We start from the raw sequence: 21,209 nt of genomic DNA, 5'->3' as shown, positions 1-21,209 counted from the left end.
GAGAATTCTCGAGATTAACTTATATTAGCCATTGTCAACCTACTGTCAAACAGTAGCCTCGTTGACTGAAATCACATGGACTGGTCAGTTTGCATACGTCCACTTCGTGATTAATAAAAAAATAAAAAAAACATTCATGATGGTTTTGAATCTTAATGAATTTTCGAACTCCCCCATTAGTTATAACAGACTCGATAACAGAAGGTTAGTATAATGCAGGAGTTTATTGAAACAGTGAACATTTTCTGCATTGGCTTGGTTTTGAAAGCCTTGGTTTATAAATAATGACAGAATTAAAATTTTTGGGCAAACAATTCCTTTAATGCAGTAAAACTTAACATTTTTAAAAAAAATTAACATTTAAGTAAACAGAGAGAACACAATGCACTGTATTAATTATACATAAAGTATCATACAGCTTCTCATCAAGATACAAATGAGCCATTTATGACCCAAATCAATTCACAATTAATTTTTTATGATTTATTTGAACACATAAATTTTTTATCTGTTATGAAAAGTCCAGGAAGACACTTTCTGTTAAATGCATTTCTTTTGGATGCACAGGAATGTTAGGATTGGATCCAGACTGCACAGATGAGCGTGCACACATGACACAAGCTCAACGACGAGCACGCCGCCTACGCCGCTGCTGGATCTTCACCTCCCCGATGAACTCTGACCAGTCCATCCTCTGAATTTTGTCAATGAGGCCTTGGCTGATGCGGAAGGTGGAGTTCTCATCGAAGTGCCCCTGACCTAAATGATGTGTCACATAAATCCTGTCAAACCATGTGTCATCCTCATCTGAGGCGACTGAAACAAAAATGCGATCTGCATTGCTGTCACGCACATCTCTGTCGTAGTTCTTAGTAACATAAGGAGGCATTGCGCCCGGATGGCGCAGGTTCCCCATTTCATAATACTCTAGGTCAGTATCAGGAAGAATTCCCTCTGAATTATGGAACGGATGGAACCCAAAATCTCTGTCCTCTGGGTCACATACTGCAATCATAATACCATCGTCATCAATCTCAACACATTTGTGAGCAAACCAGCACAGCAGACTGAGACCATGTCTGGGATACGGCTGACCAAACCTGGTCTCTCTCAGATGGGACAGTTCATTCAGCGTCCTCATTTGGGCCAGTCTGTGTCTTGAAAACAGACAGGGGGGAAATAAATAAGTAAAAGAATAAATGTGACAGCATTGTGCAAAATTGCAGGACTTAATTAAATAGAATGAAGTGTGATGGTATAATACCATGTATTAAATAATATAACCTATAATATTATATAATTTATATATGTGATGTATATATAATTTAATGTTTTTTTTTTTGTTGTTAATTTTCAGAAGGATCATAATAGAGCACTAAAATAATCAGCTTTCATTCATGTCCTCAATAATTCTCCCTCATGTTGACCTTGAAGAAGACATTTTTCTTACATACTTGCACTGTAAAAAATTTCTTGTTGTTTTTACAAAAACTTTTTGGCAGCTGTGGTTGCCAGAATAATTTTGTAAAAATACAGAAAACTGTAAACACATTTACGTCAAAAACTGTTAATTTTACAATATAAAGCTGTAATTTACAAACAAGAAAATGTGAATATAAACCAGTAAATTCAACAACACACAAAATTAAATCTGTTTTGTACCTTGAAAATACTGACAACCACCATAATAATAAAGATGGTACTGTATAAGAGAAAGCCACATGAAGTATCAAAGCTCATCACAAGTAGCTTCACCACAAGCAGAAGTATATATTAACATATAGAAGGTGCACATTTATGGAAACACAAAACACCATCATGGTAACACACGTGATACTTAAATAATGCAAAAAACTTTCATTAAGCAACAGAAGATGTAACATAAAGCTCAAATGTACATAACTGATAACAAGAACTATTTAAAAACATGATTATTTAAACAAAATACTTTCAAACGTGGAGTGTCACGAAGGGAATTCTGGGAATATCAGTTTACAGTTTTAGACTGTAAATTATACATTGATTTGTTCTTTTTTTACTTCTAAAAGCTGTATAATTAACAGAATTTTACTGTAAATTTACATTAAATGCTTTGTTAGATCTTTTACAGTTTTTCCCTGTATATAGTACGGGAACTTACTGTTAACCTATTATCAGTTTTTTTCCGTAGCGTTTTTACAAAAGTTTACAGTTAAAATTACACTTATTTTTTACAGTGTGCCTTTAGCTTGGCACATGTTCTGTGTATCTATCTTTTTTATATTGATTATAAATAATACAGTTTAATTACAGGCCTATGGCAGATATTGTTTGCATAAACAAGTGTGCAGGGTACAGATCAAAATGAAAAAGAAAAATGCTAAATGTAAAGCAAAAATGTAAAAAGAAAAAAGTTTTTTTTTTATGTAAAGTTTATATGGAGTTTACTTTTTTTTTTTTTTTTTGCTCGAGTCTGCCCGGCTATTTCGTTTCAATCCATGTTCACTCTAGTCTTAGTCCACCCTAGTTTTATTTGACCAACAAGTGTACTCGGTTTCGTTTCTGTGTAAACGCACACACAGTTCAGCCCATCTGCTGCAGATTGCAGATGATGTCAACACAAATAATTTACTGAACAGCTGTTTGTCGTTGTTTAAAAACGCACATTTAAACACCAATATCCCGCGTTAAGTTTAAAACGATCCTGTAATGTAACTGAAGTCTTAGTAACAAAAAATAAATTCAAATCAGATAAATAGACAGAATACTGTACCTTATTCAATTAAGCGTATGAAGGATCTGCGTCTGTGCAGCGCGCGCTCCTGTTATTATTCATATCTCTGTCAGTGGGCGGAGACAAACTTGAACCTCAACACTTCAACAAGAATACACCTGAGTAATGAATTACAACCTAGCTCAAAGTTTCAACTAGTCTAATTTCTTGACCTACTAAAATAGGCATATATATATATATATATATATATACCATTTAAAATTTAAATGTAAAAAATAAATATATATAAATATATAATATAAATATATATAGGATATGGGGCTATATAAAATTGTTACAAAAATGTTAAATTGTTCTTATTTTTTGTCAACTTTTAATACATATATCATATTTTTTTTCTTTTCGTTTTTTTCTTTTCATTTCTTTTATTTTCTTTTCTCTTCTTTTCATTTTCTTTTCTTTTTCTTTTGCTTTCCTTTCTCGTTAAACTATTAAAATAAAGATAGAAAGTGTTTATCTTCCATAGCTGCAGAAGAAGGGGAATAACCAGGAAAGTGAAAGTAAAGCAGACGAGGAAAACACACGTAAAAAAGAAAAAAAAGAAGAAAAAAAAACCACTCCCAAAGTATGAATAGATTTTGACCGCCTCATCTTTTGTGACATTGATAATGCATATTTGCTGACGTCCCAGAGCTCGTGACAGGAACTAGTAACACACTAGTTGTACTGCAGGTGTGTGTGTTCATCTGTGGTGATGAACAGAAACGCATCAGTGTGGAAACAGAAACACATTATTGCTGGATCATAATTAATTGTGTAATGTCTTATATTCAAATTAAATATATTTCATATATCACAATGTAATAATATTATATATTATTAATATTTAAATATATTATAATAAATTACAATTTATAGTTAATGACATTGAATATATTGTTGACACTTATGCCAAAGTTATTAGACAAGTTTACATTGTTCAATAAAAAGAATCAAACACAATTCAATAGTTTTTTGATTTTTAGTTTTAAGGTAATACAAAGAATAAATTTAAAAGAATAAGCACAAAAAGTACAGAAAATATTATAAATTAAGACAATTATTAACTTTGTGACCTGTCACCCAAAGTCTTAAAATCTTAAAAAAAATGTGTATATAGGTTAAGCAAGTAACATCTACAGTTTATCTCTGATTAAGTGATCAGTCATCAAAACGAGAAGGAAAAAAAAAAAAAAAAAAGAAATGCTTACAAAATAGCTCAAATTATTCATATAACATATAAATCATAAAATAAATCTTATTTTATGTATATTGCTTTCATTAAAAACTAGACCAAATGCCAAATCAAGAAAAGAAATTTTATGAGAATTAAACTTTCATTTGCACATAGTTGGGTTACAGTTATAGAGAATCCATAAATAAAATATAAGAGAAAAAAACCAGCTAATAACTAAAATTATTATAATAGGAGAGGAACATGAATAATAGTGATGGGAGAAGTGCAGCTTTTTTGAAACTTCTATTCATTGCACCAATTGCTTCACAAAATGATGCCCCACACGCTGGTAACATCTGCTGGTCAAAGCCACGTAAATGCATTCTACTCAGCTTTTAATATATATAAAAATGACCGTAGATCAACTTATACTACCCATTGTCAGCCTGCTTTCAAAACAGTAGCCTTGGTGACTGAAATCACGTGAACTGGTCAGTTTGCATACGTCCGCTGCGGAAAAAAACTAACAAAAACAAAACAAAAACAAAGAACCTTCATAAAGGTTTTGAATCTTCTTAGATTCTTTTCGAAGTCCCAGTCACAGGTCCTTTATTTAAAACATAGTATTATTCGGCTATTAATCATCATCATAACATCCATGAACGAAACGCGATAATATTAATGAGTTATAGCAGATGTTTGTATTTAAAGAATGGTACATGAGCAGGTATTGTCTAGAGGCGCAGTCACTTCACGTATCTGCGGTCTATTTCTGACACCCTCCTCTTCAGGGTTGGAGATCCGGGGTTGACTGGCATGCACTTCTTGAGTTTTGGATGTCTTATTGAGAAACTGCTCTCGAGTCATGTTCTTGATGATCTGGAGGAGGCCCTGGCTCACTCTGTAGGTTTTTTTGCTGTCGAACTGTTTCAAGTTATCCTTCAAGTGTTCAGTCACATGCACACTTTTGAAGCTGCCATTGGTGTTTTGACACACAATAATGCGATCCTTGTTACTTTCAGGATTGCTGTGCATGTAATTGGCCCTGACATAATTTGGGAGTTCGTCTGCTCCTGGAAAGTTCAGGTTGCCCACCTCATAATATGGGAGATTCTCAATAGGCACAATGTGATCATGATCATCATTTTTGAACTTGTGAAAGCCAAAGCGTTTATCGTGAGGGCTAGAGATGGAGACCATTTTCCCATTTCTGAAGTCGATGTAGTCATGAGCAAACCAAAACAACAGGTTCAAGCCATGTCTAGGCCACGGCTGACCGAAGCCTGATTGTTTGAGCTGAGACAGTTCATTCAGAGTACCGTTCACCATGATGACGACTGTGTCAAAGACAAAGACATAGGAATAGACTCAAAGTACATTTAAACAAATAAAACTTTAAATGAGACGGTAAATACAAATCAATCAGTTGAATATAGCAGAAAGTTGAAAATCTCAACTGTACATTGAGAATGTAAATGTACATTGTATAAACACGAATCCTTCAAGTTTTTGTACATAACTGAATTTTCTCTAAGGGAACATATGAAAACCATGTGGAAGAGAAATAGAGGTGTTTTAAGGATTATGTCTGTTTAAAATTTTAACAAAATTATTCACGCTTTTGGTTGGCAAAAACAGAAATTCACAGAAACAGCTAAATGTGGTTTATAAAATCAAGCAGCCAATTTAGTAGAGTAGAAATAAAAAATCCAAACCTACCTGACCTTGTACTGTTTTCTTTGACAGCTGCTGCTCTTATTACAGAGATGTCATGTGTGTTAGTGTCTTTAGAAGATGAGGAGAATGACAAGCTCCAGAAAACAGACTGAACCAGATTGACAATCCTGTGGGTGTGTCCACACACACACACACACACACACATTTGTTTTTGTGAAAAGTGGGTTCATCCCATAGGCGTAATGGTTTTTATACTGTACAAACTGTATATTCTATCGCCCTTCACCAACCCTACACCTAACCCTAACCCTCACAGGAAACTTTGTGCATTTTTACTTTCTCTAAAAAACTCATTCCGTATGATTTATAAGTGTTTTGAAAAATGGGTTATGTCTCATAAGTCACCCTCTCCTTGTAATACCTGTGTCATACCCATGTCATTATACAGAGTTGTGTCCTGATATGATACAAAAACAAGAGCACACACACACACACACACACACACAAAACCTTCCATGTTCAACGTTGTTTCAATATGTTTTCTTCAAGAACTTACTCCTGGTTGAATTTATCTTACAGTATATGGCCTGCATATTTCAACATTTCAAAATCTATCAGAAAGCATTTTACATTGCAGGTTTAAACAGTCACCATCACTGGTTGGTTTCAGCTGAAAACAGTCAGTTATGAAAAATATTACTATTAACCATGAAATAATAATAATAATAATAATAATAATTGTGTGTGGGGGCAGGTGTTATAATGGGTTATTTTGTTTAACGGATTGACATTTTTCTGTAGGTCTTAAATTAATCTCCCTTGTTCCGTCTACAAAAACCCGACATGATTTTCCACTGGATTATTGCAGGAAATAAGATCTGTTATCAACAAAAGTTTAGGATTCCTACATGTTTTGCTCATAATGATAATCTTCACACGAACGCAACATTTGAGTTAGAATACCATGAAAGTTTACAAGAGGGTATTTCTGATGTATTTTATGTTGTAGATTAAAGATAAAAACTGGTCTGTTCACCACAGATCTTACTTGTTTCTAGGTTTTGGCCTATTTTTAATAATCATCCTGCTGTACTTTAATAGCATGAGATGATCGACACACACGTGCAGGTTAACAAACTGTTTATAAACCCACAAGCCAGTGTCATCAAATTTAATCCTATTATATAATATAAAATATTATTTATGTTATATTAATGACTGTAAATTGCAGTGAACATTTTCTGCGTTGGCTTGGTTTTGAAAGCCTTGGTTTATAAATAATGACAGAATTTAAATTTTTGGGCAAACAATCCCTCTAATGCAGTGAAACTTAACATTTAAAAAAAATTAACATTTAAGTAAAGAACACAATGCGCTGTATTAATTATACATAAAGTATCATAAAGCTTCTCATCAAGATACAAATGAGCCATTTATGACCCAAATCAATTCACAATAAATCTTCTATATGTTTTATTTGAACATATATAATTTTTATTTGTTATGAAAAGTCTAGGAAGACACTTTCTGTTAAATGCATTTCGTTTGGATGCACAGGAATGTTAGGACTGGATCCAGACTGCACAGATGAGCGTGCACACATGACACAAGCTCAACGACGAGCACGCCGCCTACTCCGCTGCTGGATCTTCACCTCCCCGATGAACTCTGACCTGTCCATCCTCTGAATTTTGTCAATGAGGCCTTGGCTGATGCGGAAGGTGGAGTTCTCATCGAAGCGCCCCTGACCTAAATGATGTGTCACATAAATCCTGTCAAACCATGTGTCATCCTCATCTGAGGCGACTGAAACAACAATGCGATCTGCGTTGCTGTCACGCACATCTCTGTCGTAGTTCTTAGTAACATCAGGAGGCATTGCGCCCGAATGGTGCAGGTTCCCCATCTCATAATACTCTAGGTCAGTATCAGGAAGAATTCCTTCTGAATTATGGAACGGATGGAAACCAAAATCTCTGTCCTCTGGGTCACATAGTGCAATCATAATACCGTCGTCATCAATCTCAACACATTCGTGAGCAAACCACCACAGCAGAATGAGACCATGTCTGGGATACGGCTGACCAAACCTGGTCTCTCTCAGATGGGACAGTTCATTCAGCGTCCTCATTTGGGCCAGTCTGTGTCTTGAAAACAGACAGGGGGGAAATAAATAAGTAAAAGAATAAATGTGACAGCATTGTGCAAAATTGCAGGACTTAAATAAATAGAATGAAGTGTGATGGTATAATACGTTTCATGTATTAAATAATATAACCTATAATATTATATCATTTATATATGTGATGTATATATAATTTAATGTTTTTTTTGTTAATTTTCAGAAGGATCATAATAGAGCACTAAAATAATCAGCTTTCATTCATGTCCTCAATAATTCTCCCTCATGTTGACCTTGAAGAAGACATTTTTCTTACATACTTGCCTTCAGCTTGGCACATGTTCTGTGTATCTATCTTTTTTTATATTGATTATAAATAATACAATTTAATTATAGGCCTATGACAGATATTGTTTGCATAAACACGTTTGCAGGGTACAGCTCTAAATGAAAAAAAAAATGCTAAATGTAAAGCAAAAATGTAAAAATGTATTTTTTTATGTAAAGTTTATATGGAGTTTTTATTTTTTGCTTGAGTCTTCCCGGCTATTTCGTTTCAATCCATGTTCACTCTAGTCTTAATGCACTATAGTTTTATTTGACCAACAAGTGTACTAGGTTTCGTTTCTGTGTAAATGCACACACAGTTCAGCCCATCTGTTGCAGACTGCAGATGATGTCAACACAAATAATTTACTGAACAGCTGTTTGTCGTTGTTTAAAAACGCACATTTAAACACCAATATCCCGCGTTAAGTTTAAAACGATCCTGTAATGTAATTAAAGTCTTATAACAAAAAAGTAATTCAAATCAGATAAATAGACAGAATACTGTACCTTATTCAAGCGTATGAAGGATCTGCGTCTGTGCAGCGCGCGCGCTCCTGTTATTATTAACACCTCTGTCAGACAAACTTGAACCTCAACACTTCAACAAGAATACACCAGATTAATGAATTACAACCTAGCTCAAAGTTTCAACTAGTCAAATTTCTTGACCTACTGAAATAGGCATATATATATATATATATATATATATATATATATATATATATATATAGGATATGGGCCTATATAAAATTGTTACAAAAAATTTAAATTGTTCTTATTTTTTTTTCGACTTTTAATACATAAATCATATTTTTTCTTTTCTTTTCTTTTTCTTTTTCTTTTTCTTTTCCTTTCTCGTTAAACTATTAAAATAAAGATAGCAAGAGTTTATCTTCCATAGCTGCAGAAGAAGGGGAATAACCAGGAAAGTGAAAGTAAAGCAGACGAGGAAACTCCTACAAAAAAAAAAAAAAAACTCCCAAAGTATAAATAGATCTTGACCACCAAATCTTTTGTGACATTGATAATGCATATTTGCTGACGTCACAGAGCTCGTGACAGTAACTAGTAACACACTAGTTGTACTGCAGGTGTGTGTGTTCATCTGTGGTGATGAACAGAAACGCATCAGTGTGGAAACAGAAACACATTATTGCAGGATCATAAGTTAATTGTGTAATGTCTTATATTCAAATTAAATATATTTCATATATCACAATGTAATAATATTATACATTATTAATATTTAAATGTATTATAATAAATTAAAATTTATAGTTAATGACATTAAATATATTGTTGACACTTATGCCAAAGTTATTAGACAAGTTTACATTGTTCAATAAAAAGATTCACACAAACACAAGTCAATGGTTTTGGGAGTTTTAGTTTTAAGGTAATTAAAAGAATATATTTCAAAGGATAAGCACAAAAAATACAGAAATTATTATAAATGAAGACAGTTAGTATGTGATGTGTCACACAAAGTCTTGCAATGAAACATTAAAAAGAATGCTGTGATTAACATGCAACCCTCCACATCACACATGATAATAAACGTGTTAATAAATGTATTATGTATTAAGTTTGTTTAAATAAGAAACTGACTCAAATTATCTAGAACAACAAACTGCAAAAGATTCAGTCTATTTTGGCTTAAACAAAAAATAGAGAGTAACACAAGCAATAGCAATGAACAGCAGAGAACAGCCAATCAGCGCACAGCGGCAATTCCAGCTCAGACAGGTGTTTGTCTGCCTGCGCTGCACTGACGGAGGCATGCTTATAGAGACCGGTTGAGAACCATTTGTGCGTCCTCTGAGGAAGTCTTCATGACTTGACTTTTTAATGTCCTTCAGAAGATCAGTACTAATACAGTAGGTGTGATTCTGGTCAAAGTTTGTCAGATTTGAGTGCTGTGTCACATAAATCTTTTCAAATTTGTTCAACTTTGAATCAAAGGAAACAATGATGCGATCTTTGTTGCTGTCGTCTGAATATCCAGTGTACTTCTTAGTGACATAAGGAGGCAGTGAGCCGGCTTTGTGTAGGTTGCCCACCTCATAGTATGGAAGATTACTGTAAGGAAGAATGCTTTCCCTGTTATGGAATAGTTCAAAACCAAACGCTCCATTTCTAGGGTCATACTGTGCAATCATACGACCGTTCGAGTCAATCTGAACACAATCATGAGCAAACCACCACAACAAGCTCAGACCGTGTCTGGGACTCGGCTGACCAAACCCAGTCTGTCTCAGCTCGGACACATTATTCAGGGTTCTCACCATGTTCCCGACAATCCTGTTGAAGAAAGTGCACATTTATTGCAATAAATGTTACAGTGTTGTGTTTTATAATACAAATCGTACAAGTACGGAAAACTGCAAAATGTAAAACTAAGAAGGAACATGAATCAGTTCTTCATCAGGACTTCATTTAAATCATTAGTTGATCATTCATCATCATTAGTTAAGTCTGCGTAAATGGAACACACGTTTTTCATAATGTTCAGTCAAAACCCTCTCGTGCACAATAATTTATTAAAAATTTGGGCTAATTCGATGGTGTTTCTGGCTAACAATAAAGAGTACAGAGCTCTCAGCTCTGTCTTTGAATCTGTTTAGAAGTGTTTCTCTCAAAAACAGCACATTAAAGTCTGTTTTGTCCTAGACTGACCAAAACCAAACAGCAAGTACAAAAGGAATGAAAGACACTGATCACTTCAACAAAACTGAGAAAATCTGATCTTCTAGGATTATTGCAGTCAGATGAAGGGTTAATCTGTAATTCTATAAAAGTATAAACAGGGTCCAGAATCAATATACTGTATGTGTGTGTGTGTGTGTGTGTGTGTGTGTGTGTATAGAAGCATTAAAAATGATACGTCTTACCTTGTAGAAGTCAGTCTAGGTCTCTGGCTCTGGCTGCTTCATTTACATGACTTGACAGCATGTTTGCTGATGTCACTGAACTCATGACAGGAACTACACTGTAGTAAAACACACTAGTTGTCCTACAGGTTGTACATGTGTTTATCTGTTTCTGTTTTGATGAATAGAAACTCATACTATGGAAAACAAAACTTACAGAAACACATTAGTGCAAATGAGACAAATAATGAGGAGATTTATATGAATTTTGAGTTTTATCTTTTGTCTACCTCAATCTGGAATATTTATCTACATCATTGTAATACATCATTAAAAGAATCCAGTGATAAAAAAACAAAGCTTAACATCATATCTCGCATTTACTGAATTATGAACATCACATTTTAATTATTTGAACATACATCAGATTATACAGTTATTCATTTAGGAGACGCTTTCATCCAAATAAGTCACAGCTCTAATAATACACAGCTTCAAAATGAACAACAAACAGCATGAAAACTATATTTTCATTTTTAAAAATGAAATGAACAAAAATATGATGATGATGATACAAAAAAGTACTTCGCAGAATTCTGCACAAACACCCTTGACAGATTTAGACCCTTGCCTCTGGTTGGATTCAGTCTTTACAGACGGAGCTGGAGATGGACACGGTGTGCAATGCATTTGGTAAGAAATCTGATAAGAATTATTAATCGTTTTTCTGAGGAATTTTTTCAGGTTTAACTCTTGAATGTCCTCCAGAAGTTTAGGGCTAATGCGGTAGGTGTGATTCTGGTCAAGGTGCACCTCATCTGAGTGCTGTGTCACATAAATCTTCTCAAATCTGTTCCATCTTGAGGAAACAATGATGCGATCTTTGTTGCTGTCGTCTGAATATCCAGTGTTCTTCTTAGTGACATAACGAGGCAGTGATCCAAGGTTATTTAGGTTGCCCACCTCATAGTAAGGACGATTACTGTAAGGAAGAAGTCTTTCCCGATTATAGAATAGATCAAAACCAAAATCTCCATATTCAGGGTTGTACAGTGCAGTCATACGGTCGTTCGAGTCAATCTGAACACAATTATGAGCAAACCACCACAACAAGCTCAGACCGTGTCTGGGACTCGGCTGACCAAACCTGGTCTCTTTCAGATCAGACAAATCATACAGGGTTCTCACCATGTTCCCGACAATCCTGTTGGGCAAAAAAATTAAATAACAGATTTGGTTTTACTCAAACAAATGTGCATGAAATTAAAATAATGTAACGTTTATATTTCAAATTAAAAGTGTTAATAAAGTTACAAAGAAAACCCTGTAAAAACTAAGAAGGAACGACACATTGGAACACACAGGAATTCTGTAAAATCGTAAAGCTTGTTATGCAAAAGATTTTCTTCAGATCTGCTGCCCTTTGAATATTCATTTATTACAAATACTGTATAAGCTCAATACTGGATGGGGTTTACAGCTATAAATAACGGTGTAGTAATATCAGCTCACTTTTGACATGCTAAATCCATCCAGATGATTTTTTCTCTCAGTATCAACAGAATAAAGTATGTGGGCTCCTAGACTGACTATCTGCATGCACTGATCACTTACACAGAAATACAATCAGAAAGATCTCGGTAGCAGTAGAAAGACTGATCCTCTTAGACTCTTGCAGTAAGATGAAGGCAGTGTTGCCAAGTCCTCTACTTTAAAACTGTTGCCACGGGGTTGTTTTTCATGTCCGCTTGTTTAAGCGACTCCAAAAACATGATATTTATCCCCTAAAATGTGAATTTTGGCAGAGGGAACCACGCCAATAATCAGATTGGGCAGTTTTCCTGTGAAAACCTGGCAACGCTGGATGAAGGGTTAATCTGCAGTTGGAGTACAATTCAAAAAGTAAAAACAAAGGAAGTCAAAATCGGCTGTCGTAGTCCAGCTAATTTGATACTAAATCATATATAATTTTATTGTGAATAAATAAACAGCTGGAACAATTCAAGTGCTCTTACCGTGTATCTGGAAAGGAAATGTTGCGTCACGCATTTCCTGTATGCAGCAACTTCCCCAGTGTCTTGTGTGTGGTCAAAGTTACTGCTATATTAATGCTCCTAGCCTGAACTAATAAAGCAATAAAAATCAGCTATGAACACGAATCCACACATAAAATAAATCCACCTTATCTGCAGAAGTGTTCACACATTGATAATGGCTTTTGTGTGTGGAGAACGTTCTTCAAAGAGAAACTGATGGGGCTTCATGCCACATATTTTTAGCTGAGAAACTCACAGGCAATTGTGTCTTAAAATTGCTAAAAAGAACATTATTTTGTGTATTTGGTGTAATGCAATGTGTTTATATTTCCACTAGGGCCGGGACTCGATTAAAAAAATTAATCTAATTAATTAGAGGCTTTGTAATTAATTAATCGAAATTAATCGCATTTTAATCGCATATAAATATTTGATCTGAGAACAGTGCTAAGTAATTTATTTTCACATGGATTTATAGTATACCATTGAATAATGACTGAATACATAAGCTTAAAGGGGGGGTGAAATGCTATTTCATGCATACTGAGTTTTTTACACTGTTAAAGAGTTGGATTCCCATGCTAAACATGGACAAAGTTTCAAAAATTAAGTTGTACGTTTGAAGGAGTATTTTTGTTCCAAAAAAAAACTCTTCAGGTTTGTCACAAGTTTCAGAAAGTTTTTTTCGAGTATGGCTCTGTGTGACGTTAGATGGAGCGGAATTTCCTTATATGGGCCCTAAGTGCGCGCTCTTCTGCCGGAAGAGCGCGCGCTCCAGTATAGCAGAGCAGAGAGAGAGGCTGAGCACAGCCTGATCAGAGCGAGAGCGTCGCGAAAAGTCACAAAAGAAGTGTGTTTTTGGTTGCCAGGGCAAGACAACCCTGCACAGATTACCAAAAGAGAAACAGCATTAAGGGACCAGTGGATGGAGTTTATTTTTACAGAGCATCAACGGAGTTGTGCAAGTGTTTTTGTTTGTTCCCTGCATTTCGGATTGCACATCGTTTATTTCTTAAGGATAATACAGTCCCAACGGAAAAGATGGGGATACTGCTATGGAACCACATGTGGTGAGTAAAACTGCTTCAAATCTCTCTGTGTTGTTAACTTAGCTATCAGCGCGTAAGCACATCAAGTAAACAACATGCGATGTTGCCATCAAACTGCACTTTCCACATGTAACGTTACAGCTTAAAAAAAAAAAAGACGACATAAAGTGGAAAGGACCGCCTTTGCTGATGCTGCTCTTGTTAAATTTCAGCCTCTGGATCTGTGTCATAGCTTCCACATGCTCTCAACTCAAAAGCCTACTCGCGCTCGTGATTCTTTAGCTCCGCCCACACGTCACGCCTCTAGGCGCTCGTGTTTTTCCGGGAAAAATCGGTACAGACTATCTTTCTCTTATAAACATAATAAAAATAAAGACTTTTTGGAGTTATGAAGGATGCAGTACTACTCTATAGGTACTCAAGATTAACAGGATATTGAGTGAAAACGAGCATTTCACCCCCCTTTAAGCAACAAAATATTGCACTAGTCTAGCAGACCAGTGCATTTTTTGCCATTAAGTGTAGCAATAGCATATTTAGAAACAATTTAGAAGTAGTACATTTCGGAAATTCAGGTAGCTTATAGGTGCTGGAACCTTCTGTAAAGTGTTAGTAATACACAATACTGTTAAGTACGTTCAGAACATTGGAAACACTGACTATTAGAAAACATCTCTGTTGCTTCAGAGGCCATAACATACTAAGTCCAACTCTCAATAACCTTGGACAAAAAAATAATGAGTTTAACATAAACTGCCAGTTGCACAAACAAAATAATACATAGTTCAACAAAAAGTGTAAAGTCCACGCTAGCTGCTATATGTTTTGCGTTGAGGTGATACTTGAGGTTCGATCATGTGCTGCGGTGATATGCGAACCAGGCGGCAAGGAAGTCGACCGGAAGTTGAAGTTGGCTGTGTGCTGCCATCTTTTAGCAGAACTTCACTTGCGTTAGCATTCCCATTGACTCCCATTCATTTTGGCGTCACTTTGACAGCGAATAACTTTACATCTGAGGCGTTTAAAGACTCTGTTTGTCCATTATTTATTTCTAAAGATACACGACAATGTATAAAGGGCTCCATTACCTTCTATGTTACATTATGGCCCCGTATAAACAGTTTTTGTAAAAAATAGGCTAACGATTGCGTCATAACCACTCGTCTCTCTGTCGCATTACCGTACAGACAGGAGGAGAAGCTCGCAGGCAATTAACTTAATATGGCGTACTGGCGTTACATTTTAAGATACTATACAAAATAATTAATCAGAATACTTACTCCTGCTCACTCACGACAAAGAACTCCCCGCTCAAGCTCGCCGTCTCTGCAAGATTAACGATGGCAGTTTGCACGCACAGCTACTAGAAGATTTACATCTGTCAGACAGGTTGCTGACGTCGTCAAGCTTCGTTTCAGTCTGCGCGTCAGAAACGGAAGTGCTAAAAAACGCTAAAAATGGGCTTCATTTGTCTCAATTGAGTTCCAGTGGGGTCGCTGTGTCCATTTCTTTTACTGTCTATGATGCGAACGCTAGTTGGTGCTTCAGTATAATCGGTCCGCCGAAACTCATCCAGTGAGAAACGTTCCGCGGTGCAAAAATAAGTTATTAAAAATGCGGCAATTTTTTTTCTGTAACTAATTAATCTTAATCAACGCGTTATTTTTTGTGTAATTAATTAATCTCAATTAACGCATTAAAGTCCCAGCCCTAATTTCCACATAATTTTGTTGCTCCTCTATGCCTCGCCTTTCTGGGTGTCAAATTTACAAAGCTCATTGTTCTTAAAAAAATGAATGTGTGCTCTGATTGGCTAGCTATCCAGTGCATTGTGATTGGCTGAATGCTTGAAGCCTGTGACGGCCTTGTGTCCCAGTGCTACAAGACAGAAACTATGAAACTAGGAACACTTTACAGTATGGTGCCACTATTATGCATTAATTCAAATACATATTATTGAGGATCATGACCAGCTAACTAATTCAAAATCTATAACCAGATCTTGTTGAGCTTATAACACTCCAAAGAGAGAGAACATTTTTAAATCACATCATATAACCCCTTTAAGCTGAGTAATTGTGTTTCCCTTTTAACACAAAAACAGATGATATGAACACTTCATCTCTTCCTCTTTAATAAACATGAATGAACATCAGAAGGTATCTTGTTTCAACTGCGGAAAGATGTCAATACACACCAGTTTTCAAGTTCACTGATTTTGATCTGCTCTCAAGTCTGGTTTGTTTCTCATTGAAAAATGAATTATTTCACATTATGATTGGTCGGATTGCCTGTCAAACTACCTGCGAAGGTCAATTCAATGAACACACACTGGCCTTTTGTGACAGCATACAGTAGGACAAGGGGTAAACAGGAGTTTTGGGTAATAATATACAAATTTGTTTGAGTCAGAGGTGAGTGTATAAGCACTTTAATTCATCCAAAATTAAACAGGAAGAGAGAGCAGCTGACCATGAAGGAAACAGACAGTGTAATACAATTTTTTTAGGATTTATAGTTAATGAAATTAAAATATCATTAGCAGTCAAGGCAAAGTAATAGACAATTTCACATTTTTAAATAAAATAAAAAAAAATTGCACAAACACACAAGTTAATGGTTTTGGAGTTTTAGTTCTAATACAGTCTCTGTATATTTCAAAGAATAAGCAAAAACAAATATGAATAAAGAAATGAAGAAATGTATTATATATATTAGATTTGTTCCTTCTAAATCTAAAAAGAATGCTGTCATAAATTTACAATGCTCAACATTGTATTATTCAACATAATAATAAACGTGTTCAATTTCATCACAATAAACAACTGACTCAAAGGGAACAAACTGCAACATGCCATTTCAAATCATCTAGAATAACAATAAATTGACAGCAGTAGCAATAATGAGCAGCAGAACCAGCAGACAGCAGCACAGCAGCACACAGCAGCATTTCTTTCTCTGACAGTGTGTCTGGTTGTGTTGCTCTGACTGAGGGATGTCTACGGAATGATCCGAGTCTTGATTGTCCTCCATGAGTTCATTGCTAATATTCTGACAGGTTTCTCCCTGCTCTGACTGATATATGTCTATGGATATATGTTCAGAACAATTCATAGTTTCTCTGAGGAAGTCTTCACGGCTCAAGTCTTGAATGTCCTTGATGAGTTCAGTACTAATACAGTAGGTGTGATTCTGGTCAAAGTGCACCTGATCTGAGTGCTGTGTCACATAAATATTCTCAAATCTTCTCCGCCTTGGGTCAAAGGAAACAATGATGCGGTCTTTATTGCTGCTGTCTGAATATCCAGTGTAATTCTCAGTGACATAATCAGGCAGTGAGTCAGTGTAGTTGAGGTTGCCCACCTCATAGTACAGTAGGTCACTGTAAGGAAGCAGTCCATCCCTATTATGGAATCGGTGGAAACCAAAAGCTCCATTTTTAGGGTTGCACTCTGCAGTCATACGACCATTGAAATCAATCTGAACACAATCATGAGCAAACCACCACAACAAGCTCAGACCGTGTCTGGGAGGTGGTTGACCAAACCTGGTCTCTCTCAGATCAGACAACTTATACAGGGTTCTCACAGTGTCCATTACAATAATGCTGAAAAAGTGAAGAACCGTGTTAATTTTACTGAAGCAAAAGTGCATATGTAATGTAAATGCATATATTTTAACATCAAACAAACAGTAAAAAATTCAAAATCCAAATGCATTACAAAGACTGTTGAAATGAAAAGCCTGTCATTAACTATTTTCTTATTTGATGGGATGTTTAACTATTAATAAAAGTGCAGTAATATCAGTTCACTTTTAGGCATGTTAAAATCCATTCAGACTATTTTCTCTCAATATCAGCAGAACAAAGCCGGCATGCATTAATCACTTTTTTTACAGAAATATGATCAGAAATCTTTAGGCCTAGCAATAGAAAAACTGTTCCTCTAAGAATCTTGCAGTAAAATGAAGGGTTAATTTGCAAGCACCTCAAGATTGGCTGCCATATTCCAGCTAATGTATGCATTATTTGGTTGCACTTTATTTTACAGTACGTGTACTTACAGTGTATTTATCTAAGAAAGTTCTGGTAATACAAGGTAACTACATGGGGTAGGGTTAGGTTTAGGGGTAGGTTCAGGGTTAGTACCTAGTTATTACATAGTTATTGTAATTACTATAATAAGTACATGGTATGTACATGAGGAACAGGACTGTAAAATAAAGTGCTACCCATCATTTTTTATAAATAAATACCTGTAAGTATCTGGTAGTGAACTGTTGTATCCAGCAGCTCCTCGTATGTAGTAGCTTACACATTGTCTTGTGTGAGGGCAAAGATACTGCTATATAGACACTCCTAACCTGATTTTGTAACTAATAAAGCAATAAAAAAAATCAGCAATATGAACATGAGTCCAGCTATCCTGCAGAAGTGTTCACACTCGGATAATGGCTTTTGTGGGTGGAGAAATCTCTGTCAACAAAAACTTGTGTTGCTTTGTGCCAGACATTTACAGCCAAAAACTGAATAACAGTGGAATAATCTTTTCATCAAAACATTTCAGACAAAAAATACTTAATGAGGAATGAAAATTGTGTGAACCATCACCAGTCTCACCTGTTTTTGAAGGGCATCTGATATTAGGCTACTAAAAGAGATTCATTTGCACAAAGAAAAAAAGAACATTTCAAATTAAGAGTTTCCAAAGTCATTTTATTTCAAGCCAAGCCAGAGAAACCACACATTTAATAGAAATCAAAGGAAACCAGTAAATGAATCAAGACTTGCGATTATATAACAGGAGACATGCATTTATAACAGTGATGGAAGATGCAATGTTTTTTGAAACGTCTGTTCAATCGAACCAGTTGCTTCACAAAATGAATCAAAGCGCTGGAATCTCCACATCTGCTGGTTAAAGTCATCGAAATGCATTTTAATAAACCCTAATAAATATAAAGCTGAAGTCTGTAAGTTTTGCCTCTTTGTCACCATCTCTATTTGAAACCTGCAACTGCAGGTATTTGCAGATATTTATATATTATCATCTTTGAGTGGGTTGTGCATTGCAAAGGCTCTTGCACGGATGAATCTAATGTTTTAAGGTGAATGTGTGGCTGTCAGTCACTGCGCCGGCGTGAATACTGTACTTATGAATAACAGTTTCTATATCTTGGAATATATGTCCCAACTCCCAAATAAAAAAATTTCACCGGATATTGTCATCGGAACTAGTCTGTCACTTTTGTTCTGACCAACTGAGGAAAAAAGCATTACATTGCGCTACTAATGGTGATTAAAAATTTAACATTCACTTTGCTCATATCAAATAAAACCATGCAAATTACTATTATTGTTATACTTTTTTGTCAAATTGTTAATTTGAACAACATCGGCATTACATGACTAAATGTGTATTAGCATGTAGATTTACGTGCGATGTCGCTGTAAACACAATCCTTTCTGGATTACTATCTGCCATCAAAATGATAAATGTAAGTATTCCAGCTCCTCATGTGCAATATAGCAAATATAGCATTACTAGCCGGGACAACTTCTTAATGTTTACTGATGTGACGTAATGACGCAGCAGCAAGCACAAATTTTCAAGAATTTCAACCAGTACTACACGAATTTGAAAACCTTATAAGATTACTTTGGATAATTTTTAACCAGACGGCAGCGTTATCTCGTAAAAATGATTTAAGATCATTTACAACCACACGTTCAATGCATTTAACACACTATCCTCAAACCACAGGCGCTTAAAAACAGTAATGCTTTTATCAATTTGCCATTACATAATAAAATGTATATAATAATCACGGATATAATGAAAGCAGGTTAATCTCAGCAGCTCTTTAATGGCTCAAAGAATGGTACACCAGGAGTTGTTGTCGGCTGCAGTCTCATTAACGTTACAGCTCTGTAGTGTGATTCCGGCACGATCTTCCTGAGTGTGGTATGTCTGTTTGAGAAACTGCTCTCGAGTCATGTTCTTGATGATCAGGAGGAGGCCCTGGCTCACTCTGTAGGTTCTGCTGCTGTCGAAGCGTCTCGGGTCACTGTGTTCAGTCACATACACTCGGTTGAAGTTGCCATTGGTGTCCTGACGCACAATAATGCGATCCTTGTTACTGTCACGATTGTTCTGGTTGTATTCTGCCCTGACATAATTTGGGAGTTCGTTTGCACCTGGAGAGTTCAGGTTGCCCACCTCATAGTATGGGAGAGTCTGAAGGGGTACAATGTGATCATCATCATCTTCAATTCTGTTATGGTACAGGTGGAAACCAAAGTCTTCATCTTGAGGACTATAGAGGGAGGCAATCTGCCCATTTCTGAAGTAGATGTAGTCATGAGCAAACCAATACAACAGGTTCAAGCCATGTCTAGGCCACGGCTGACCGTAGTCGGAGTATTTTAGCTGGGACAGTTCATTCAGAGTTTGCACCATGATGGACAGCTATGTAAGAGAAAGAGACAATGAAGAAATATTTAGAATAATAGTAAAACCAAATAATCAGGCAGTGCATCAGGGAAAGTGCAATTTAGATGATGCAATTTTTGAGCATTTATGCTTTCCACCGTTTCCCACCATTTCAATGGTCATGTTGTGACAAATAATTTAAGTATTAAATATAAAAGACAAACTTTCTTAGTCTTTTGTTGAATGTAGAATTCCAATACGTTTTTTAATATACAATGTATTAATACAAACTTATAAAAATGCTGAATAAAGTTTAGCCAATTTATAGCTTTAAAGGTAACACTTAAAATTTTTAAAAGTTTTATTTTGCTACAAACATATACATTATTGTCGGAAACACCAGTTAACTAAACATCAACACAGGTTTAAAAAAAAACACATTTTTTTAGTATTTAAATACGTAGAAAAGACAGCGGTGTTTAAATTTTCTCTTGAAATTGTATAATTAAAATAAAAGACATTTTTGAGAATGTTGTAGACATACATTATTGATCGTGAAATTATGGTTGAATTTCTATTTGATGTTTCTGTGTCTCATATACAGTTCCTCTAAAACCATGTAAGAGAAAGATTTTAAAGCATGTCCTGTCCTTGTGGAAAACACAAATGTCTTAATTTTTACCTTGTATGGTGAAGACTGGTCCTCCAAGTTTCCTGCAGTGATCTGGTTGTTGACCTATAGTGAGTTATAGTGAGAGCGAG

General features: G+C 35.5%; 1 protein-coding gene and 1 long non-coding RNA gene across 3 annotated transcripts in view; both read right to left on the bottom strand.

Annotated features, from left to right (window-relative positions):
- LOC127949185 (uncharacterized) overlaps positions 1-12,937 on the bottom strand; it is a 29,665-nt gene extending 16,728 nt beyond the window's left edge. Inside the window, exons 1-2 of the long non-coding RNA XR_008152261.1 lie at positions 12,543-12,937; positions 11,892-12,132 (exon numbers count right to left, since the gene is read on the bottom strand). This is a non-coding gene — a long non-coding RNA (uncharacterized LOC127949185). The remainder of the gene's footprint in view (positions 1-11,891; positions 12,133-12,542) is intronic.
- LOC127949182 (uncharacterized) overlaps positions 4,520-21,209 on the bottom strand; it is a 44,788-nt gene continuing 28,098 nt past the window's right edge. Inside the window, exons 2-3 of one of the 2 annotated variants that reach the window (XM_052546175.1) lie at positions 5,649-5,897; positions 4,520-5,266 (exon numbers count right to left, since the gene is read on the bottom strand). In XM_052546175.1, coding sequence (XP_052402135.1) covers positions 4,635-5,266; positions 5,649-5,811 — 795 coding nt within the window. In that variant the 5' untranslated portion in view covers positions 5,812-5,897 and the 3' untranslated portion in view covers positions 4,520-4,634. Of the gene's footprint in view, positions 5,898-21,209 lie in introns of both variants that reach the window. The other variant, XM_052546176.1, reaches the window with a different exon arrangement.

This window comes from Carassius gibelio, chromosome B1 (assembly GCF_023724105.1).
Source record: "Carassius gibelio isolate Cgi1373 ecotype wild population from Czech Republic chromosome B1, carGib1.2-hapl.c, whole genome shotgun sequence".
NCBI lineage: Eukaryota > Metazoa > Chordata > Actinopteri > Cypriniformes > Cyprinidae > Carassius > Carassius gibelio.
The sequence above is the reverse complement of the archived record's forward strand: the minus strand, read 5'-3'. Positions and strand labels throughout refer to the sequence as shown.